Here is a 24,352-nt window from a genome sequence, read left to right on the forward strand (position 1 = left end):
AACAGAACGTTGTTGGTTACTGTGATTTTCTACAGGACATTGCTAGTTACTGGGACTCTCACAGTACTTCTTTCATTACTCAATTTTGACTGCATCTACAGTATTCTACTGTGAACTGGTATACAGTAATTCCCTGTGCACAAACACAGTAAATTACTGCATATTTCACAGTTTTTACAGTGCTGTATACTTAATTTGAATGTTAAGGAAAACAACAATAGGATTAATACTATTATGCCATCATGCACATTTTAATTTTTTTTAGCAAACCAAAGATTAAATATATTAATATAAACTGATAAAAATAAGAGCTTGATATGCTGGGTAAATAACCATAAGTGGATATGTTTTCACATGTGTTTTCATATACTGTGAAGGTGAGTTAAGGTATTGGTCCATTGTTATTTTATAAATGGTCCTGCTCTACTTCACATGAACCACACCAACCAGTCAGTTCACCTTTAAAGACAATTGCTAAGCCAAATTGGCCTGCAATTGAGTTCTACTATGGGATCTAGGGAAAAGGTGTCAAAAATACTCTTCTTCAGTGTTAAGAAAACAAAATAATAGATTGACAAAACAGAAAGCTGTTTGAAAATTAAATTATAAAAGCTTTTAAAGATTGGGAAAAGCCATTTACAAAAACAATACTTCTTCAATAAATATTCTTAAATACACACTCTATTCTATCAATTGGTCACACTATCTTAATTTATTTAAAGAAATTGTATTAGGACAATGTACCATAAAATATCAGTGATTAATGTTACTGGATAAAACAACAAAGCAAGAAATGTACAATGTCTTCTGAGTTGAAAAGGAGAACAAAGAGCAATTAATAAGGTATGCTATAACAAAAGACAAATAAGTTGTCAATAAGTTGTTTGTTTATTGTATCTTCACTGCTGTAAATCAACAATTAAAAGTGTGTAAATGTCAATTTTCATTTTTTCTCTGCAGCAAAACGGTGATACAGGTCCCCAACATCCTCCTGAGAGACTTTAATCCAGCCGGTCTCTTGCATGTGGTACACTGCGAGAGAAAACACTTTGTTATATGGACTTGTGAAGGTATGATGAGAATCGTTCATTAAACATTTCCCTTGTCAAAAGAATCTCACTGTAGCATTCTTCATAATACTTATTTTTGTGCACTTACTGTTCACTGTTCCTCCAGAGTAGGCATCTCTGTGTGTGGCATGAAATATAGCTCGCTGGGCCAAATCATAGGCTTCTGGCACTGTCAGGTCATAACGATAACCACTGTCCATGACACCATAGGCGTAAGAGTTCCCAGACCCAGTGGAGAACATGTTCCCGCTGAGCCTCAAACCGTTGTCATCAACGTAGTATAACCCAGGACCCTGATACATACAAATACATAAATTGAATGTAATGTTTATATTATGATTAAGAACACAATTCAAATAATGTATTGTGAAAATGTACTTAGCTAACAGATTCAGAATTTACACCCTGCAGTTTTAAGATATGGAACGTGGTATTTATTTCTTAATTTACTTGAACGAAAATCCAGCAACCTGTTTTGTTTCATGTAGAATTAAGAACTTGCCTTCTTGTCCCAGCCACAGATCATGGTACCCATAGAAAGACCCATGCCCCTATAATTTGCTACCATATTAGCTAGCAGCTTAGAGGCAGCAGATACAGAAATCCTTTCCTTGTTTCTCAGCTTGTAAATCCTGAAAGAAAATTTGCAATAAGTTCATACAAGTTAAACAGTTTAATTTCGACTTATTCTCATACTATTCAATGGGTTAAACATCAGCAGAAAATAAAGGATTTTCTTATCTTACTTATTTTCTTATTTCTTATAAAGGATATTTTAGTATAAAACAGAGTATGTGGTTTGCCTTGTCAACATGTCCTCATAACACAGTTTTCTGTGCTGCGAAAGCAAATCTACTTTGTATGTGGGTCAATGACATGACATGTATTTTTTGTGTCCAAATTCATAATTTTTCTAAAAAGATAAATACATGTCATATATCAAATTGATCTACAACATTTCCTTTATAAGAACATTTTTTAAAAATTAAATTGACTTTTTGAGTTGTGGTGATTGAAAGACCAAAAATGTCAGGTGGTGCGACCGTCCGAACGTACAAGCAGAAAACAAAACTGCAATAAAAAGGTTCACTTTCCCAGTAAAATTCTTAATCAAATAGTTTGACATGATTTTACGTTAAATTCCTTGTAAATGAGGAAAAATAGTGTATCAGTCCTATTTCAAAACAATTCTATTGCTTAAAAAACTTCCGAAAACTGTACTTCTCCAAATATCAGGGAGAGAAACCGACATAAAATGCCATTTTATGCAATGTTACTTTAAGAAAACCATGTGACAGCATATGACATCACACAGAAGACCCCAGAGGACCCCTCTGATGCAGTAACAATGTTAGTCACCCTCCCATAAATATTAGATAATTTGACATTTTTGAGTAATGATGAGATTGATTCAATTTATCATATCAGGTGGTATGACCCCTGGAAAACTTTGAAAATGTGTTGTTATTATAAAAATGTGTATTTGATTAAAAAAAAAAAAAATGTATGTAACCTGGAGCATATGGTCAAACATTTGTATAGGTGTCCAAGTTAATGCCTGTTAGATTTTAATTGAGTTTGAAATGTCAGGTGGTGCGACCAATATGTCAGGTGGTGCAACCAGCAAATTTACATTTAAAAGTATCATTTCCCACTGCAATTGCAAAATGGAGTAAGAAATATAACTGTAAACTGTTTTTACATTTAATGTATACAAATAATTTTTACAGTTAAAAACAAAACATTAAAACTCCTTATGGAAAATTGGGTGTTTGAACACAGAAAAGTTTCAGTTTATATGAATTGGACTAAAAGGGCAATACATAAAGAAATGGAAAGGGAATTTACCATGTGATACGCATTTTAGACACTACAATGATTCATATGTATATTTTATATGTATATTATTTTAAATGAATATATGTTCGCACCACCTGACATTTTCTGGGTGGTAAAATCTTAAAAGCTGTAAAACCAATATGTGGACATAAAAATGCATTTTAAAACTGTTTTGTTTAAAATTATTCTTTTTTTATCTTAAAAAACGTATTTGTCATTGACCCATGTACTTCCAAAGGATGAGGGCTCAGAAGGCTTGAGCTTGAATTAATACGGTAAAACTAACGTCATTGTTGATGTTCATTTCACTTTATATACAAGTGCTTAAAAGGAAAAAAGATGTTGCATGTATATGTTACATGTAAGATGTTTGTTTTAGTCTGTATGTAACAGCCCATTCACAAACATCTTAAAGTCTCAGTATTCTCAGTCCTGACATGGCCTATACATTGATGCTCACCTGCACTCTCTGGCCAGGACCCTCTCCCAGTACACACAATCTGCTGCACTTCCAGACATGGTTCCCAGTAGGTAGGGGTTGATCTCAATTATCTTCTTGAACATCTGAGTGCCTGGAAAAAGTGAAGTCAAGCAGCAGACATGAATTCAGGCTACATTAATTTAAGCATAAAATTCCATAGGCTATATATATGCATGCATTATTTGTGTATGTTGGCTAGATTTGCACTCATTAATAGTGTCTGTGTGGGGTGTTTTAATATATATATTTTCAAACACATTTTAATATTTAAACTGCTTGTTCGACCTTGTTGAAAGGCCTCTTTGTCTGTCAGTATGTTTATGTCCCTATCTTAAGTGTCTTGTCACTTACTAACGTAAGACCCTGCAGAAGCTCTTGAATCCACAGCCACCATCACCCCATGCTGAAATTTAAAGGCCAGAGTGGTGGTGCCATGTTCCAGCTTTATCGTGACCCCTTCAACCCCATCCTCACAGTCCGTAAAAGGTTTTAGAAACTCAGCTGGCTGAAAAAAAAAAAAAAAAACCGTCAGAACAATTGAGATCGAAATCATAGCTACAACGCTACATTTCAATGCTATGTTTAACACCCACAAAGAGTTAACAATTGAAGTTTGTAATAAGTAGCCTACTCTGCAGAGATATCACTTTCCCCAACGCTCATATAAAAAAAGAGTCATTGATACAATAGTTAGGCTACATGAAGCTACTCGTGATCAGAATGATAATGAAAGATGCCACTCACGTCCACTCCGATCGGAACGGCCAACTCTGGCTCTCGTGCTGCGAAATTAAAGTGGCTAACTCTGTCAAGTGAAGCGCTATCTGGGCTGAACGAGTCTTCTTTTACCCATTCTGATATTCCGCAAACGTCTAGAAGAGCCATTTTCAGTTAATATGACTACCTGCAACGGATATAGCTAGGCTATGTCTTCCTCGTTCTTCTTTGAAATCGAAACTGAAATAATCATTGCAGTGCTTTGCGCATCTGATGCTATTCGTTGCTATTCAACGTTGCTATATAGAAATATTTTTTTCTTAACACATAAGGTTTTAACATATAGTTATTTTACTTTTTTTGTTTTCGACCTATTTATGTCTTAATAGGTCAAACATCCCATCCACTTATGTGGGCACCTGTATTCAGTGTGCCAGCCCATAGTTTTACGAAACGTGCATTGTGTAGACTACATTTCAACGCTGGAATTTATATAGGATATACATTTCAGCGTAGAAATAACAGTTCTAATTTCGTTTATTATTATTATAATTTTATAGTAATTTAATAGTTTTTTTTTGTGTAGTTCAACAACAAATATGCCAAAATCATAAGCGAATCAGAGAGGAGTGTGGTCACTTGTGCAATCGGTTACTTGGCAGAAGTTGACATTCTACGTTCCTCCAACACAATGAGGTAGAAATAATACAGTAGGTGCACCACGACAGGGGTTTTCAAACTGAAGGTCCAGGGACCCCCAGGGGTCCTCCAGAAGGTTTTAAGGGGTCCCCAGAAATTTTCAGAGAGTAAAAAAACAAAAATGGATGTTTCATTTCGAAATGTTTCTCTCCTTTCTTGCCGTATACATACTTTCCAGAATTGTATATGTTTGCTTTGTATCGTGAGTTTTTCTCACTATAGTCCCCTTTATCTTGCTCACTTGTAAGGCAGTGTACGCGTAGGCACGTAAGCTGCTTACATGCATTTATTGTTAAAGTTGCTTATACAAATAGTTTTTAATTGAAAACGTTCTTCTTCAGGTTTATACATCCAACATTATGTATAGCCAATTTAAATTCGAAAACAATATGTTATTTATCTAACAGTTATTTATCTAACAGTTTAAATGTTTTTCATACATATACAGATGAATTTTAGGAAGGGGTCCCTCTTAATATTCATTATAGTTGGGGGTCCTTGTCATCATAAAGTTTGAAAAAACCTGCACTACGGGATTTAAATTGTTATGGTAAACATAATATATAGGCTAATGTAATAAGCCAAGGGCCACGATTGCCTTTGGTTTGCTACCTTGGGTCTGTAAGGCAGGCTATTCTTTGTAAGGATGCTAGTTTGGAACAAAATGCTATATGCACACATTTCACTGAATAGGGAGTATAAGGAAAATAGCCTAATACATATAGCACATATTTTATATTAAAAAAGAAATTTCTCCACGACACTTTCAAAACAGAAAATATTTATTTGAAAATTTGCATTGTGTAATATGACATCAGAAAAACAGTCCTTCCCCCTGAAGCAAATATGTACTACAAAGGGAGAATGGAATTATGCAGCCTACCAGTTATCACATTTTATTGTTAACTACTGTTTACTGAATTGCAGTAAGATTCACATAACACATTCACATTGAACAAAACAATATCATGGTGACCATAGCATATTGTTTCAATGTAAAATATTGAGCTACTGTGCTACTTCCATTTGCTGCACTGTCTCCTCTACTAAATCCAGATCCAGATTTATGGTTTGTTCCTTGATGACAGAAGTTGTTCCTTCTGGATATTTGTATTTTCTCTGCCTGTAGGTTATAAAGATGGATCATTATTAAGAATGTTAATCTTCCTTTGAAAAAGTTAGATGTTTAAAATTTGTTTAGCATTTCTATGGCAGTGTGACTGTTATAATGTCAAAAGCTTAATAGAATTGAAGAAGAAAAAAACATTTATGCAGATCTGACATTTAAAAAAAGATCTGGCTTATGTTTATGTTATTAACCACAACTGGTGTCTCTGTTGACACCTGCTAAAACTCGCTTGAAAAATATAATGAAAGGATTACTCAGCTTTACCAATTTAATCACTATATCATGCTTCTGTGAACTGTACTGAGAAGATAATGAAAAAAAGAGACAGAAGACAAGATACGTTTTTTTACCTTTCACTTTTGTAGTTTGAGCTCTCGAATGGTCGTATGTACTCTGTCTCATTCCTTCTAATGACACACAGGTCTACATTGCTTCCAGAGCCAAGATCATTCATGATTCCAGCACTTATTGCATCTCGAACCAGCAGTTTTGCCTCCTCCTCCTGTAAACACACACACACTTGAAATATTTTCCTTTAGTGGATAGTTTAAGAATGTTTTACTCTAACTTTCATTGAGTTTTAAGTTATGGGGTTGGTGTGGTCTTTACAATGCATACACACCACATATATGCAGAGTATGGGATGACAAAAACAAATACATTACACTTCAGCAACCTACTGTCATATTGGGTTTGAAACGGTCTTCAAAGACAGCCAAAGCTGCCAGATCACCAGATCCTACAAGTGAGGTAAAAAACCTTCATTGCAGAGGTTTCCTCTATATAGTATAAATATACATATACTGTATATTCCCCCAAATAATAATACAACATATAGTTAACTATAGAATATTATTTATTTTTTGTCAAGGTTTATTTTAAAGGGTTCGTTCATCCAAAAATGTGAATTCTGTCATTACTCACCCTCATGTCTTTCCCAACCCATAAGACCTTCGTTCAGAACACAATTAAAGGCACAACATGTAAGATTTTTGGATTAAAATTTCCAAAAACCACTAGAACATTTATATATTTTGTTTACTTGTGTACTTACATTATCCCAAATGTTTCCAAGAATGTTTATATCCAGAGAAATAAACTTTAACCAGGACACGGACCGTATCCGTGCTTTGCCTATCAATGACATCATTTCACTTCTCCGAAGCCATTCATGCTGTTAACACAGTGCAGCGCTTCTACGTCAGGATGCCGGCTCACTATTAGCCAGATCCTGCGTCAGCACCACATGCATACATTGTGGTGCTCACGTGAACCGTGCCAGAGAAGTGAAGGGAAGAGAAGAAATTGTTGAATAATGTCGTTATTTTTGTTTTTGTATTTCGCACAAAAAGTATCATCGTCGCTTCATAACATTAAGGATGAACAACTGTAGGGAAGAACCAGAAAGCTCTCGGATTTCATCAAAAATATCTTAATTCATGTTCCGAAGTTGAACGAAGGTCTTACGGGTTTGGAACGACATGAGGGTGAGCAATTAATGACAGAATTTTCATCTTTGGGTGAAATAACTCTTTAAGTTAATTTAAAGTGAAGAACCTGTGCTTGTTGTCTGAACATCTTCTTAATATCTAATGAGTAAGAGTTACATGGGGGAAATTAACATGAGATACTAACCCATTGTTGCAAATGGAGCTTTGTTGACAGAGCCATAGGGACCAACAGTAAAGATATGAGGTCCTGTGCAGTCCACCCCACCTAACAGCAGCATGGCACTGATTTGGCCCTTGTGCCTATATTTAAAAGAGAAAAAACAAACAAACAAGATCCGGTCTTTTAGTGTTTTTTTGTCTCCAGTTTTTTCAGTGAATCAATCACTTTACAATTTGGTTTGCATGATTAATATTAATTAAGAGGCCCCAGTGATATTTAATGATCTGATTGATCTATGTTTCATTAAAAGACAACTGAATTTTTGTAGTAATTCATTTTTAACACTATACTTTGTGTTATATTACCTATTAAACTAGATAAAACTACTGTGAGGGTGTTTCTAATACATTGGCTTAGGGAGTAACAACATATATAAAAAAAATTCTCTCTTCTGATCCTCGTCATCAATCTCTTGATATTTTCCTCTTTTGGAAAGTCATAAAAAGGCTATTGTGGATTTTCTTTTGCTGTTTGAGCAATGGCTTCTGCCTCTGAGAATCCTGGACATGTGTCAATTTCAGTTTGTTCAGATTTTAAAATGAGGGCTCTCTCATATGGTTCTCAGGGCGGAAGTCTTCATAGTTGGGTAAACTTCCATAGTAACTTCCAAATATAATTGTTGTATTCCAATTTGCTCTAATAATAAAATGACAGCATTTCTACAACTTTCTAAAGGAAAAAATATCAAGAGATTACAGGGTTATCAGAGGTGGAAGTTATTTCTCCAATAGAAAAAGAAAAATCCATGGTAGAGTGTCTATGACTTTCCAAAAGACCAAGACCAAAAATATCAAGGGATTGATTACCGGACTAATGTCAAATGTGCCATGACTGCCTCAGCGGTTGTTTTAGAAACACCCTTGCAGCAGTGTTAACTGTTTTTTGTTTTTGTTTTTTATTAATGCCAAGGTAATATAACAAAGTATAGTCTTATAAATGTACACATAAACATTGCTATATTTAAAATGTTTATGTGCATCTTCACTGTCTGTGAAAAGGGTCCGTAGTGCTATTACGGTAAAACAAAACATTAGGCCAACAATCGTCCAGTTCTCCAACGCAATCAATCTTTTTACCTGAAAAGAAAGTCCTGCAAAATGCGACTGGCCATAATGAGGCGGGGGTTGCGGCCCATGGCGAGGATCTGGAGAGCCAGATTTGAGCGCAGCATATCTGTTGTTTTCTCTGTATCCGCAGCAGTGCCAGCACCACAACAACTGCAGGAGGCAATGGCACAAGAGTAACATTACATCTATTTAGTGTCTGTCTCCTGGAAAAGAGTTTGCAATACCTCTGTCAGTAATAGATGCTTACTAAATATTCGGGGCTATATAGTGAATTTTGCTGCAGTTTTTATCTGCCACAACTTCGCCAGATGTAGCACGAGTGTCCGCACCAAGAACCACACCATCCTGAGCAGGAAAGAAAAACAGAACATAGAGAAAAACACTGATCACATGTCATTTTGGCCAATTGTTGTACAATTATGCAAACTGTTTTACCTTGAAAATCACTCCAGCAATTGTTGTTCCAGTTTTTTTAACCTTGAACTTAGTGCTTTTCTCCCCTGAAGTCTGAAGCCTTGAGTTTCTGTTGACAACAGATGCTGTATCATTGCATATTATGCAGCTTCACAATTTTGCACGTTTATTTGGTTCTTTTAATGAGAATGTACGTTTAATACAATTATCTCTTGTTGTTCTTTAAAAAAATAATTTAAAAAAGACGTCCCAATTTAAACAGGACTTTATGTGTGATTTCCTTTCACTTTCATTTAGCTATAGCTTCTTTATAAGAGACGATTCATATTATAATTTATCACAAATGTTTAAATCTGCGATTACGATTGACTAGTCTGTAAAACCTACCTGATACAGTTTTCAAAACTGAAGCCACCGCTACCGAGCTCGAGTACGTAAGGAGAAGACATTGCCACCCGCAACTTTGTATCCCGAATGAAACGATGTCAAACGGAATGGAGGCGCACGCGCTGTAAGGAAATTCGTCACGGCTCTCTCCAAAACCGTCATCAAACAGCGAAGGTGTCCGAAGGTGCAACGTCGACGGTAGAAAAGCCTTTAATAAAACCAAAAAATGAGTGAAATGAGTGTCAATGGTGAATGGCGGTCATCCAAAGTCAGTACAGGGGTAAGGCGATCGATTTGAAAACTACACGTTTCATCGGAGCTGTAAATATGTTTTTTCGACAAGTGTTGTTCAACTTTGATCACTTTTATTGTGTATTGTGCATACTCACTATTAAAATATACAACCTCGTTTGTAAATAACGCAGATCTCGCCACATTTTTTGAGTTTTAATCAAATGCAAATTGAAAGCGAAAGCACAGTAAGATGCACGTTACACTAGCAAGACCCTAATATCGAAACACTGATATCTTAATGAATTACATTTCAGACAACAATTATAGCAGTGAGATATGACGGAGGAGTGGTGATTGGATCTGATTCACGAGCCTCAATGGGAGAGTAAGTGCTCTTTCTTCTTTCTTCTTTCTTTGAAGTTACACATGGAGCACTGTCTTGTCTAATAGCCTACTGTGGATATTTCTGTTTTCAGAGAATATGTATCATCAAGAGTGATCAACAAAGTTATCCAGGTTCATGACAAGATATTCTGCTGTATGGCTGGATCCCTGGCTGATGCTCAGGCTGTCACAAATGCTGTCATCCATCAGCTCGGTTTTCACAGGTGAGTAAATAGCCTACATAATTAGGCCTATCATAGAGACAAAAAGAGCATGAATATTCCCATATGCCATAGCAACCAACCTATCATTATCTGTGTAGTCAAATTACTTACTTTATATTTAATGCTAACTGTTGATGAATTTGTTTTAGTGTGCAAATGGAGGAACCCCCCTTGGTCCAATCTGCTGCAGCCATTATGAGGAGCTTCTGCTATACCCATCGAGACGAACTTAGTGCCGGGTTTATTGTGGCTGGTTGGGATCGCAAGAAGGGCCCTCAGGTCTGTAATGTCATTTTACATTTCATACATACATTGTATTTTTCAGTGATAAAATATAAAAATAATGACGCCTTTGTTACTTTTTTTTTCAAAGGTGTTCCAGGTGTCTCTTGGAGGCATGATTGTGGAGCAGGAGTTTACTATTGGTGGGTCTGGTAGCACCTATATCTATGGCTATGCAGATGCCAAATTCAAGCCTGGAATGACCAGAGAAGAGTGTCTCACTTTCACAACAAATGGTATGGATAATTGCAGAGTTTATTTTATTTCAGCTGCACTCATTCCCTTTCCATTTGTCTGTTTCTCTTACTTTCTTTTTCACTGTACTTTTTGAACACAGAACTATTAACATATTATTAATTATTTTTCCCAGCCCTTTCATTAGCTATGGACAGGGACAATGTGAGTGGCGGCGTTGTGCATCTTGCCGTTGTGTCGGAGAAGGGTGCGGAGAGGCAGGTGATTCCGGGCAACAAACTGCCTGTTCTACAGCGCCTAGCATAAGTGTCAGCATTTTTACCTGTTGTTGTTTTCACTTGTGTGTGTTCTTGTGAATTTTGCACTGTAAACATTGATCCTTACATTAATTAGTAAGTCATTAAAAAGGCCAAAAACATACTTTTTGTGTTTCTTTGTGTATGTCATAAAATCATTTGTATTCTTTGTATAATAAACCCAAATATTAGGGGGAAATTATTTCAGAAATAGCTTAAGTTGATGTTATTGGATAAATCTGCTAATATGTGCTGTTATTTTCACAGTTATACAAATAACACATCCTACATGCTTTATAAAACAAATCTGAACACAGAAATTCAGGGTACAGAATTGATAAAATAAAGGAGACATCGAAGGGTTGTAACACTTTTACTTTAACATCTGTGAGAGTGTTTTTTTTTTTTTTATAAATATGCGGGTAACCAAACAGCTGATGGTCCCCACTGACTTCCATAGTATTTTTTTCCTATACTATAGATTTCAATGGGGTCCATCAACTGTTTGGTTACCCATATTCTTCAAAATATCGTCTTTTGTGTTCAGCAGAAGAAAGAAACTCATACAGGTTTGGAACAACTTGAGGATGAATAAATGATGACAGAATATTCATATATGGGCAAACTATAACTGGTTCTTTGTTATGCATGCGGTTGAAATGCAAAAATGAAAATTAGTCCATGATTTACTCACCCTCAAGTCATCCTAGGTGTATATGACATTCTTCTTTCAGACAAATACAATCGGAGTTATTTATAAAAAAATGTCCTGGCTCTTCCAAGCTTTATAATGGCCATCATAAAAATACACCGCGTCAGGGGTTATTCTTTTTCCGTAAGTCGACTTGGGTAGGCCGTCTGCGGGAAGCTAGATATTTTACTTTATAACGTGTTTAATATGGATATTTTTCTAACACAAACACATCGCTTTGCTTCAGAAAGCTTTTATTTACCCCCCGGGGCCGTGTGGATATCTTTTATGATGGATAGATGCACTTTTATGGACTTCAAAACCGAAACAGCCATTCACTGCCATTATAAAAATTGGAAGAGCCAGGACATAATTTTAATATAGATTGTATTAGTCTGAAAAAAGAAAGTCATATTCACCTATAGGATGACTTGAGGGTGAGTAAATCATGGGGTCATTTAAATTTTTGGGTGAACTATCCCTTTAAAGACTCTTTAACACATGACCCAAAACTAAATGTTGTACTGCTTGTTCAATTAATTAAAATCAGCTACTGCAACTTATGTTCACTCAACATGAGCTTTACACAATAAGCAATATTTGCGTTTATATTTGTGTTTGTTTATACGCATGTTTTAGCTCCATGTAGTGTTTTTAATTATATTTTGTTGTATAAGAGTTACATTTCAAGTCACCATTAGAGTGATTAGTGTTTTCTCCAGTGAGATTTCTTTCATTTCAGCACATATACACAATGTGCTTTGGTGTATAGAAGTAATTCTATATAACTTTTCAATTAGCTCAACAATCTGATACACAAGTTGGATAAAGTAAAAAAGTTCTATCACTATTATATAATATCAATACTTATATCAACTTAAAATGCAAGCTGACTGAACGTGGATCTAAGTAAAAGCATAATTAATTGTGGACATATTGTGTTTGATGAAAGCACAGACAAACTTTAATTAAGTTGATACCACAATTTTGAGTTGAGTAAATTCAAATATGTCCTGAAGCTGTTTGCCTCAAGGTTTTGAGTTTTCTCAACATTTTTATTTTTTTTATTTTTAACGTGTACATTTTGTGGGGCAAAAACACATACATCTTTGTGTTTAGTTAGTTAGGTATTAACCACACAAGAACTTCAATTAAGTCATTGTTTCAATTAAAACTGTATTTGTTTAAAATTCTGGTCTTGTAACAGGAATTTAACTGTATAATTGTTTTTCCAATGTTTCTCAATTTAATGTTTAAATTTAAGTTCATCGATCAAAATAATTTTGAGTGATAGGATGCTGCTTTTGCACAAAATATTATTTATTCTTCACACTCCAAATTACAATTCAAGGTTCTATATGACACTAAGTAGCCTACAAATGAAAAAAAAATAAGTTTTTTTTATTGGTTCTATGGCATACAGATGCGAAAATCCCTTTTTGGGTCTTCAATGCATAATTGCTGTTAAGATTCTATGTGCAAAATTACAGGAAACGACAGAAAGAAAACAACTTTTTAAAATGACTTGATATTTTGGTATAGCCTAAACCAAACAATGGTTAAGCAGGTGGCGTAAAATGAGGACGTGGATGCCGTTTGTGCGCTCTGAGGCACAGCTCAGCGTCGTGACGCGTTAGCACACGAAAGTGAAAGTAGGCTGCCGAGTTGTCTTTTTGCCCACACATTTCGATTCGTTTTTAAAGAATTAACGAACGTAACCAAATATTTTGTAATTGTGATATAGCTGTACCGGACGATCAAAGTCAGACACGATGCAAGGGAGTTATTGCGACTATGGCGGGTCCAAAGGACTCAAAATGGGAGTAAGTCGATCTCAATTATTCCGTCAAACAAAATAATATTGCTTTTCAATTGTAATTTTTTTTATAATGAAATATTTAAACGCTGTTTTCCTTGTATTCTATCTTTAGACGACAATAATAGCCATAGAGTTCGATGGTGGAGTAGTGCTTGGTTCCGACTCTAGAGTTTCTGCAGGGTGAGCCTCAGGCTACTCCATCTTACCACTAGTTTCTAAACACGTATCTGGATCGTTTTAGGCCTAATTTAATCTTGTTTTGTTTTTCCAGGGCGTCAGTGGTGAATCGTGTGATGAACAAGCTCTCCCCCCTCCATGACAAGATCTACTGTGCTCTGTCTGGATCAGCAGCAGATGCTCAAACCATTGCTGAGATAGTCAACTACCAACTGGATGTGCACAGGTAAACAGAACACTTTCATACAGAAGGTATTGCACTCATAGGAACACTACACATTTTATATTGCTGATTCTTTGTCTGCGAATCTGTTTATCAGCATTGAGGTGGACGAGGACCCCCTGGTGTGCTCAGCAGCAACTCTTGTTAAAAACATCACTTACAAATACAAAGAGGAACTTTCTGCTCATCTCATTGTGGGTGGATGGGACAAGAAAGAAGGGGGACAGGTACGAAGTGGTTATTTGTGTTTATACGTAGGCCTTAAAGGGTTAGTTTACCCAAAAAGGAAATTTCTGTCATTAATTACTCCCCCTCAAGGCCATTCCCAATCCGTAAGACGTTCATCTTCAGAACACAAATTAAGATGTTTTTGATGAAATCCGAGAGCTCTCTGACCCCTCCATAGACAGCTATTTAATTAACATTTTTAAGGTCCAGAAATGTAATAAAAACTTTGATAAAATAGTTTATGTGACTCCAGTGGTTCAACCTTAATTTTAATGAAGCGATGAGAATACTTTTTGTGCGCAAAAAATAAATAAAAATTATTCAACATTTCCCTTCTTCTAGTCTGTCAGTCTCCGCAGTTTACATTGTAAATACAGTGCATCTCCTTCGTCATCATCATACGCATGCGTCGTGACTTGTGACAGGTTGTCCCTCCCCCACATCAGTAAACACTAGGGGTGGTCTAACGGTTTGGTTCGATTACGATTATCAGGCCATTGATTCGGTTTAATTCGATATCACGATGGATCACAATGCATTGACGATTCACTGTATCCTCATACAATTTTGTCAGTCAGTTATATGAACTGAACCTTTCATTTTACCTGTTCAAAGAAAACATGCTTTTTGAATGTATCAAACAAAATGATGTTTTATAAACAAGGTTCGGGAGAAGCACGTTCAGATAATTGACACAGGTGGAGAGCACTCAGCTAATCAACAATAGAGGTATATATACACACAGCAGTCCTACCTCCGTTTGTTGACAGTTATCAGCAACCCTTCCACCACCCCTTCGCCACACCTTTTAACTCTAAAACCACTTAGGGGAGAGCGGGGCACAACCTAACGCTTTTTGACTTTCTCAGTTTGTGTAAATCCACTTGGGGTTCAGAGTATTTATTTTTTCCCACATTAATTGCACACATGTTTTATGTTACAATTATGTGGTTTTGTTTCATTAATACAGTGTATACTTTTTTCTTGATTTACCCCGAAAGAATGGAAGTGAAATGTGACAACATGCCCCATAGGTGGGGTACATTTTAACATGTGGTGGGACACAATGTAACATGACCAAATAACAGCTTATAATGTTACCTGATATAATCAAAAAAATATACAAGACAAACTAAAATATTTTGTCAACAAAATACAATTATTAACTTTTTAAAATAAAATAACGGCATTTTTTAATCATTAAAAATATAAGCATTTTTGAATTTGACTACAAACACATTGTTAAATACAGCTATACAGCATAGTTCAAAACATAATAAGAATTAATAATTTCTGAACATTAACGCTCTGTCATTATTCACCCTTTTCTCATGGTTTCTCAAAAGAATTCATAAACGTATAGAATATAATGGCATATTTCTAATAGGGGCACATTTTAACGCAGTGTTACAACGCACCCCATCTGCGCAACTGGGATTTAAATCGCGGCCCGTGTCTTCTCCTGTTAGATCCGCATTAAAGAACGATCTCAACCTTCAAACAACAGATATAAGACTAAAATAATATCGGATCTGTCTTATTTTAAATAAACACAAAAAACAGAGATGAAAACTAAACTTAAGTAAGAAATTGACTTTTGCTATGGTTAAATACATGTTCAGTAATATCTTACAGAGATTTTTTAATTCTGGCAAGATATTTCTCTAAATAATGTTGATATGGCAACTAGTAAATACACTGAGTTTCATCATTCTGGCATGTGTGGAAAGGGTTAAAACATGCACGTTACAACTAACCCCGCGTTAGGTTGTGCCCCGCGCTCCTCTACATATACGGGCCTAATTCGGGCCTAATTCTGAGCTCGAAGCCCTCCCCCCGAACAGCACGCCAAATACGCATTGAATTACTCTCTATAAATTATATGTAAGTGCGAACTCGTGAAACTCAAGTCTGGACACAGAAGACAACAGGAGCATTTAGAACAAATAGAAAATACTAAAAGCCACTTCAGGAGGTGGTCTCCACTCAATAAAGTCAAAACTAGAGGCTAAATGCATCTGGTTGTTGAAACCACATATGTAACCAACAATGCAAAAAAGTTATGAGTTATATGACATAGCCAGATATGACGGCGCTACTGAAGCACGCATCCCGCAGATGAGCGGCTGAGTATCTCTTCAACAAGTAAATGCACAAACTACCGAAAGTAAAGTTGTAGGTGCAGGTACAATCATATTCATTAAAAGTAGGCTATGGTTCTATTACTGAACCGATACCGAATCGTCCTCGTCTGCATCGCGATGCATCGAAGAAACTATTAATTTCAACACATCACCAGACAAGAGATTATTTTTTGATTAAAGATTAGATTATTTGGATGAAAGATTATGAAGGTACATTAATTTGATGTGTACAGATGCATCATTTATAATAAGTTGTGTAGTATTCCATGCAAAAATAAGAACTGTAGTCACGCCCATGGACCGTTGGCTGAACGTCTGATGCATATGGCACACTATCTGGAAACTTCAGGAGTTTCAAGTTGGCATCTGATTGGTTGAATTCAACAGGATGTCCTTGAGACGTTTGTGTTGTGTTCTTTAAAGGTCCGCCTGAAAACAAATGGCGTGACGTCAAACTCCCTCATGGGAGAAGAACGCCGTCGTGTTTACAACTGTGACAATGAGCGCTTAACAAGATCAACTAAACGCTGGAATTTCAAAAGTATGTGAAGTTTGCGGCTCCATTGTTGCAGTAAACTTGAGCAACGTTCTTGAATTAATAATTTATAGATGCACTGTTATGCCTGTTATTCCAGGGGCATCAACTTTACATTTCCACGCCTCCAAACATGACGAAGAAAAAAACGAATTGTGATTGGTTGCGTTACATGTCAGTCAAATGTCCTCTTGGGTGGTCCGCGACCAATGAAAGCTGCGATAGAGTCCAGACCTTCTGCAGTCAGTCTGAAGGTCTGGCAATCAGGGTTGCCAGATTTTCACAACAAAACCCACCCAATTGCTACTCAAAACTAGCCCAAAACAAGCCCGTTTCAGGGGGGCTTCACCAGTAAAAATCACATTTGGGGGGTAAAATATGTTTTTTTTGGCATGGTTGCCTACTAAAATTTGAATTCCCGGGGCTAAATAACACATAATTGGGGTCGCTTCAACCCGCTGACATGAAAAACAGCTCGCGGCAACAGTGTTGAAGTAGCCCAATGCGAGGCAATGCGAGACATTTCATCGTGACTTCATACGGAACATTGGCCTCTCTATCGCCATCTGTGGTTGAAACATAAAATTGAATGCTTCAGGAGAAGTTCGTATGAGCAGATGATCTGATGGTTGGAGAAATCCTGATGGTGATCACTGTAAAAATACAAATTGAGCAGGATTTCTATCCACCACTAGCGTTGCTACCCATTTTCCAGGGATTGTTCTCTTTTTTGAGCAACTGTCCCGGAAAATTTATATTCTTTCCCGGGACACGAATTGTCCCGTTTTTTTGTGAAAATGTACTTCTAAAGTAGAATTTCCTGGCTTCAAATTAAACTGTTTCCTTATACTGTTACTGTGTTTTCTTCATGGTTGTGTACATCCAATCCTGTGTCCGTAAACAGGTAAAAACGGGTAAACAAAGGCGTTTCCTTTTATTTGATTGGAAGCTCAACTTATCCCCTAGCAACTGCCTGTGCTGTCGGTCGGTCGCACGCATCCATCCATTCCACACACATGCAGGATAAAACAGTGTTCGGTTGCAAGCTAGCTTTTTTAAAACATTATATTAACTCAGTTTTGTGAAATGGGGGGAGGGACGGACGAGGAGGATAACACAACAAAATCGGCCACCAGTGTCAAAGAAAAAACTATTTACAACCTACAAATATAGGTAAGAGAGGCAATAGGGAGTCCTACAACTGTTAACATAGTATATTTGCAAATATGGGTTGATCCCCCCCCAAAAAACAAAAAAAGTGTCCCGGTTTTTCACAAATTAAAGGTGGCAACCCTATCCACCACTGTGCTTAAGATCTTGTTTCTGGCCTCTTTCACTTTCCCCTTTTGATTGAATATTCTTTGCAGTTCTACATTTTTTTGTGACAATGGTTGATTCCCCATAGGTAGAGAGTTGCCATTCATTAAATGTCATTGGCTCTGTCTGAAAACGTGGCAGCTGACTTGTTGCCTCACTGCCCTATCAGGCAATGACTTTGCAGGGCACCTCACGAAACTGATTTCGGACAGACTTTTGAGGCAATGGTTTACAGTTTTTTCTGATTGCTTAAGCACGTTTTTTGTAATTATTGGCTATTTTTGCAAAACTCTACACACAAATAAGAAAACCTTTCACCCAATTATCAAAACATTGTAGTTCTCTTGCAAAAGCGAACACCGCTAGATTAACTCTTCACACCTTCGTAAAAAGGGTGTTTTCGTGTCAAACAGTAAACACAAGCCATCATCTACTAAGCACACAATGTGCCAACTACACATTGATTGTATGAATACAAAACACATCTGGCTTTTGCTTTCTCTGTGTACAGATGTCAATTTGAGGTCATACTTTTGTCATAGTGTCATGTAAACATACAAGGATCCAAACTTCAAGTATTGGTGTTTATTCACACTCATCAAAACCAAGACAAAGTCAGAACACAAAATAGTAATTCCACAAAAAAAAAACATGAAAAAAAAAAACCAATCAGCCTACATGTCGTCTTTCTGGGTCCGGCCACAAAATTTCGTCCACATCGCATGCGATATCCTCCAGTCCAAGGCACCGGGGAAAATATCTCCTTGAATGCCGTATCCAGGCCTGACATGATGCCTGGTCAATATCTCCACATGCCTCCTCCATTGCCTGTAAAAGGGCTACCTGTTGATGAGGATGACGGTCGTACACTTTCCAGCGCCAGGCAGAGAAGAACTCCTCAATGGGATTTAAGAATGGAGAGTATGGAGGGAGGTTGAGTGCCATGAAGAATGGGTGGTCTGTAAACCAGTTGCGGACCAAAGCAGCCCTATGGAAACTAACATTGTCCCATATGATGACATATCGGGTATGCTCTGGTCTCTGAACAGTGAGCATGTCATGTAAGGTGTCCAGGAATGCAATAATGTGTGCAGTGTTGTATGGGCCTATGGTTGCATGATGGTGAACAACACCATTTTGGCTTATAGCTGCACACATGGTTATGTTACCACCACGTTGTCCTGGGACGTTGATTATGGCACGGTGTCCAATAATGTTCCTGCCACGTCTCCTGGTTTTACTGAGGTTAAAACCGGCCTCATCTACAAAAAGTAGCTCATGTCCCATGGCATCTGCTTCTAGTTCCATCACTCTCTGGACAAGACAAAACAAATGCAACACATCAGGCCCATGCACAGCACTACAGTATGCACTTCCAAATTCAGAACCAATTACACTATAGCTTACCTGCACATAGTCATATCGCAGTTGCTTTAGACGTTCTGTGTTTCTCTCGAAAGGAACACTGTAAATTTGCTTCATTCTTATTCTGTGGCGCGCAAGTACACGACTTAGTGCAGAAATGCTTACACTGTGTATATTTTGAAAGATGGTGTCATTATCAATTATGCGCTGCTGTATTTCGCGCAGTCTTATTGCATTATTGGCAATCACCATGTTCACTATATGGGTCTCTTGCTCTGGAGTGAACATTCTTCCTCTGCCCCCAACATCTGGACGTCTAGCAATTCTGTAAAGTAACAATTTCATGTATTTCTGCATGTATGGTACTGTTGTGTTTCTCATTAGAGTATGGCAGTGCTACAAAGTACTTACCGATTCTCATTTCGAAATGTCCTAATGATGCTTGCCACAGTGTAGCGGCTCAAATTAGGCTGAACCCGTTGGCCAGCTTCCCTCAGGGTCATCCCATGGTTGATGACATGGTCCACTATTGTAGCTCTGATGTCATCAGTTATTCTATTTCTTACTCTTCTTACCCTTCCTCTTTCCCCTCCTCGTCCTCTTCTTGCTCCTCCTTGTCCTCTTCCTCTAACTTCCTCTAACCCTCTCGCTTCTTCAACTCCATGTCCTCTTCCTCCTCTTCCCCCTACTTCTTCACCTCCGCGTCCTCTTCCTCCTCTTTCTTCACCTCCACGTCCTCTCCCTCGGCCTCCTCTGATTCTCACTCTTCTCACTCTTCCTGCTCCCTCGATTGTACTCCACACAGACAGCTTACCTGTGGCTTATTTATAGTGCTTAGGCTGATTGCAAAGTGAACTAATTATCTAAAACAGTTTTCACATGTGAAAGTGTGCCAGACAGTTGGCAAAATAGTGTTAATGATAGCCATACATGTGTATAATTTTGCTAGGAGTGTGTTGGAAATTTGGTAACTGAGTGTAAGCAGTGAGTTGTGTTTAAAGTTCTGCAAAAAGAGTGTTGTGCAGTGAATTGTGCCTACAGTTTTGCAAAGTGTGTGTTACAAAATTGCAAACTGAGTGCAAAGCAGTGTTTGTGCTTTTAGTTTTGCAAACTCAGTGAGTGGTTTTGCTATACGTATTAATAGTTTTAGAAATTGTGCTACAAGAATCACGATTAGCGCTTAAGCATTCAGAAAAAACTGTAATGATCTACAGCAAAATAGAGAGAGTTTTGGTGAAAACTAAGCAAATATTTATTTACTAATTTCTTGCTAGAAATTACATCAAAAGTGGAAAACGTTGGTCGAAAGTGTACATTTTTTACACACAAACGGACCACGCACCTTTCAGATGCCATCTTTATTTTTTAGCTCCTCAGCATTCATGCCCAAATAAGTAGCTGGACATTATTTCTCATCGTTTTTTACGGACATGACATTAATCCATAATTTCCTATCAAATAAGATCCCATAGCTCATTATCAAAATCTTTGGATATTGATGAAAGTTGTTAATTTTTAAACTTTTGTTCAACAGATATCTGGGCATAATTTGACATAACTTGCAAAGATTTTTTTATGTATTTTGAATCTAAATATATTTGTAATCTTGTGTTTTTATTTGGTGAATTTCATACACACAAGAACATGGATACATTTCTTACGTTTATTGACTCTCTTAAATATATTGATAATAACAAATCTATATAGAATTATATTTGCTAAAGAGTTAAACTTAATTGAAAAGTAAAACTTTGAACTGCTGTCTTAATTGTATTTTATTCTATTCTATTTTATTTTATTTTATTTCATTTTTTTTTTTACAGTTTAAGTTTTTACTTGTATGTAAATTCTGTGTTGTTTGTTTAGGATTCAATAAAAACGATCATATAGCTAAAAATGTAAAATAAGATTGTAGGATCACTGGCAGAACACTGATTTTTATGTCCTCTCTCAGTAATGGATTTTCATAAAATTTTAACAAAATAAATTTTAAGTAGTGCTTCAGTAAATCTTGAGTAGAGGTTTAATGAATGTACCTCATTACTTTGTGTTTGTCTGTGCAGGTCTATGCAACCCTTAATGGGCTAATTACCAGACAGCCATTTGCAGTGGGTGGCTCTGGAAGTTTCTATATCTATGGATTTGTGGATGCTGAATACAAACCAGGCATGACCAGACAGGAGAGCCAAGAGTTTGTGATCAACAGTGGGTCACATATATAAATCAGTTTTCTTTCTATAGTTGTATTTCAGGGTTACACATCTTACAAGTCACATGCTTTGCTTAAATGTTTTACCATGCAGAGTAATTTACTGTATAAGGGACCCACTTGGGTGAGGCCTGCTTAAAATGCTGTGCCTGTTGCAAAATGATCATGAATATCAGTGTGAACAGTCAACAACAATATAATTTGGCTCTTTCTAAAATCATATTATCTGCAGTATTTGGATTGTGAATCTTTTCTAATTTACAATGTGCCTTGTACTTCCAGGTCTGTCGCTGGCAATGAGCAGAGATGGTTCCAGTGGGGGTGTGGCCTATCTTGTTACCATTGACAGTGAAGGCGTGGATGAGAAATGCGTTCTGGGAAACCAGCTTCCTACATTCTATGATCCAGATATAATGGAGCCAGCCAAGGCAGCAAAAGTGTGAACAAAATGATGTTTGATGCATTTGTAGGGTTTATTAATAAAAACTTTCTCTCTTTTTTCTTTGCCCAGTGTTAATTTTTAATAATTTGTAACTCTTGTTGCACCTTGTGTTAACCTAGAGAACATGCAGATAGTTGTTCTAAAGAAAATGAGAAAATTCCACAAGAACATATAGATAGTGTAGAAGATTTTATTAGTTAAAAATTAGCAGTTTAAGGCTAATGAAAAGACACTATTATGTTTAACTGTGTGCTGTGCATGTGCATTGACTTTGAGAAAGTCCTTTAAAATGACAAGCATAGGATTTGTGTCCTCCAGAAAAAGAACTTGGAATACAGTGAAATGTGAGCCAGGTGCTTAAAGCTTGTTACCATAATAGGAAAACAACTGTGGTATATATGTAACAGAAAGTCCAAAGAGTGGTGTGGTCCTTGCAAGAACCCCCAGGCTTTGTTGTGTGGTTGGTGTGAATAAAGCCTTTTCTGAAATCTTTAATCATATGCAAAGTAATTTTTATGGAAAGAGAATTCTTCAACATATTTGGCACCCCAGATGGGACTGGCTCAGGAGCTGATAAAGAACCGCGGCAGGGTGTTCCTGGACGAATCAGCACAAACAAGTGGCCACGGTAAGCAGTTTTTGCTTAAAGTTTGTGTTATTCGCCAGAAATGTACCTGTTGTGGTGAGACAGCTTCTCCAAATTTAAAGAACTGAAAAGGATTTTTGATTTCAGAATAAATGCATGCTGTATAATTTCTAACAAAAAGGCCTTGGGGATTTTAAGAAAATATGTAGAAGTGTAAATTAGGTTATGTGTATTCTTGTCAAGCCAGATAGTTTTAAAAAGGTTTTAATTGAGCTTTATCATGTTGAGGAAGTGTATTGATAAAGTTTCAATTGTGTTTTATCATGTTGAGGAAGTGTATTGATAAAACTTGATAAAAGGTTTTAATTGTGCTTTATCGTGTTGAGGAAGTGTATCGATAAATTTGAAAAAAAGGTTTTAATTGAGCTTTATCATGTTGGGGAAGTGTATTGATAAAGTTTCAATTGTGTTTTATCATGTTGAGGAAGTGTATTGATAAAACTTGATAAAAGGTTTTAATTGTGCTTTATCGTGTTGAGGAAGTGTATCGATAAGGTTTTAATTGTGTTTTATCGTGTTGAGGAAGTGTATCGATAAATTTGAAAAAAAGGTTTTAATTGTGCTTTATCGTGTTGAGGAAGTGTATCGATAAGGTTTTAATTGTGTTTTATCGTGTTGAGGAAGTGTATCGATAAATTTGAAAAAAAGGTTTTAATTGAGCTTTATCATATTGGGGAAGTGTATTGATAAGGTTTTAATTGTGTTTTATCATGTTGAGGAAGTGTATTGATAAAACTTGATAAAAAGGTTTTAATTGTGCTTTATCATGTTGGGGAAGTGTATTGATAAGGTTTTAATTGTGGTTTATCATGTTGAGGAAGTGTATTGATAAATTGGACAAAAAGAGTTTTAATTGTAAGTTATTGAGTTGAGGAAGTGTATCAATAGACTTGACAATAAGAATTAGTGCATGATTTGATTAAATTAAAAAATAAGAAATACAAATCGTGTTGAGGAAGTGTATCGATTTGATTAAGTTAAATAAATAAGGAAAAAATTAAGAGTAAAACAATAATTATTTTCTTAAAAGTATAGAATAGAGTGTGTTTGCTGGACTGCCTGTGGCTAAGAATAGTGTGTGTGTATGTGTGTGCAAGTTTGAGTGTCAGTGGTTAAAAATAAGCTTTTCCTCTTGTGAGGGTGTCTTCCAGCATTCTGTGTTGGAGGTACACATTTCATTTGAGAAAGAGATAAAAGAATGTCTGAATGAGCCCGAGAGACATTCAGTTAGGAAGAGTGGTGTTGCAGAATTAGAACAAAATAAAGAAGCCATATGACAATTGGTGAATAATTTTATTAATGTAAAGTAAAGTTAAATAGTAAAATTAAAAATTGGAAAATTAAAAAGTAGCTGTTGATTAGCAGATATTGTATATGATGAAAGTAAAAAGGCAAAGGTAAATAAAATAAAAGAAATAAATAAGTGATTAATTTGAAAATTATATTTGAAAACAAGTTAAAGTTAAA

At 36.3% G+C, this 24,352-nt stretch overlaps 4 protein-coding genes across 5 annotated transcripts; 2 read left to right on the forward strand and 2 right to left on the reverse strand.

Moving 5' to 3' along the window:
• Positions 1-228: 228 nt before the first annotated feature.
• psmb8a (proteasome 20S subunit beta 8A) lies at positions 229-4,542 on the reverse strand. Its single transcript, XM_079829100.1, has 6 exons — positions 4,135-4,542; positions 3,742-3,895; positions 3,370-3,481; positions 1,573-1,702; positions 1,159-1,363; positions 229-1,032 (listed from the first exon to the last, which is right to left on the reverse strand). Exons 1-6 carry the CDS (start codon positions 4,273-4,275, stop codon positions 944-946), a joined length of 831 nt encoding a protein of 276 aa, XP_079685226.1. The 5' UTR covers positions 4,276-4,542; the 3' UTR covers positions 229-943.
• A 1,031-nt stretch (positions 4,543-5,573) lies between these two features.
• LOC307134259 (proteasome subunit beta type-7-like) lies at positions 5,574-9,589 on the reverse strand. Its single transcript, XM_079829851.1, has 8 exons — positions 9,475-9,589; positions 9,109-9,196; positions 8,921-9,018; positions 8,683-8,823; positions 7,571-7,686; positions 6,616-6,674; positions 6,286-6,437; positions 5,574-5,929 (listed from the first exon to the last, which is right to left on the reverse strand). The coding sequence occupies exons 1-8, from the start codon at positions 9,534-9,536 to the stop codon at positions 5,815-5,817; spliced, it is 831 nt and encodes a 276-aa protein (XP_079685977.1). The 5' UTR covers positions 9,537-9,589; the 3' UTR covers positions 5,574-5,814.
• Positions 9,590-9,613: 24 nt separating this feature from the next.
• On the forward strand, positions 9,614-12,337 carry psmb12 (proteasome 20S subunit beta 12). The gene is made up of 6 exons (XM_079829852.1): positions 9,614-9,754; positions 10,023-10,093; positions 10,185-10,316; positions 10,466-10,595; positions 10,690-10,834; positions 10,969-12,337. The coding sequence occupies exons 1-6, from the start codon at positions 9,701-9,703 to the stop codon at positions 11,097-11,099; spliced, it is 663 nt and encodes a 220-aa protein (XP_079685978.1). The 5' UTR covers positions 9,614-9,700; the 3' UTR covers positions 11,100-12,337.
• A 1,045-nt stretch (positions 12,338-13,382) lies between these two features.
• psmb9a (proteasome 20S subunit beta 9a) lies at positions 13,383-24,139 on the forward strand. 2 transcript variants are annotated; one of them, XM_079828447.1, is made up of 7 exons: positions 13,383-13,432; positions 13,525-13,603; positions 13,712-13,779; positions 13,871-14,002; positions 14,097-14,226; positions 21,652-21,793; positions 22,080-22,732. In XM_079828447.1, exons 2-7 carry the CDS (start codon positions 13,553-13,555, stop codon positions 22,238-22,240), a joined length of 684 nt encoding a protein of 227 aa, XP_079684573.1. In that variant the 5' UTR covers positions 13,383-13,432; positions 13,525-13,552; the 3' UTR covers positions 22,241-22,732. The 2 variants fall into 2 exon arrangements, with proteins under 2 accessions (XP_079684573.1, XP_079684572.1); XM_079828446.1 differs by having other exon boundaries at positions 13,390-13,603; positions 22,080-24,139.
• Positions 24,140-24,352: the final 213 nt, after the last annotated feature.

This window comes from Gobio gobio, assembly GCF_949357685.1.
Source record: "Gobio gobio genome assembly, chromosome: 11".
Classification (NCBI taxonomy): domain Eukaryota; kingdom Metazoa; phylum Chordata; class Actinopteri; order Cypriniformes; family Gobionidae; genus Gobio; species Gobio gobio.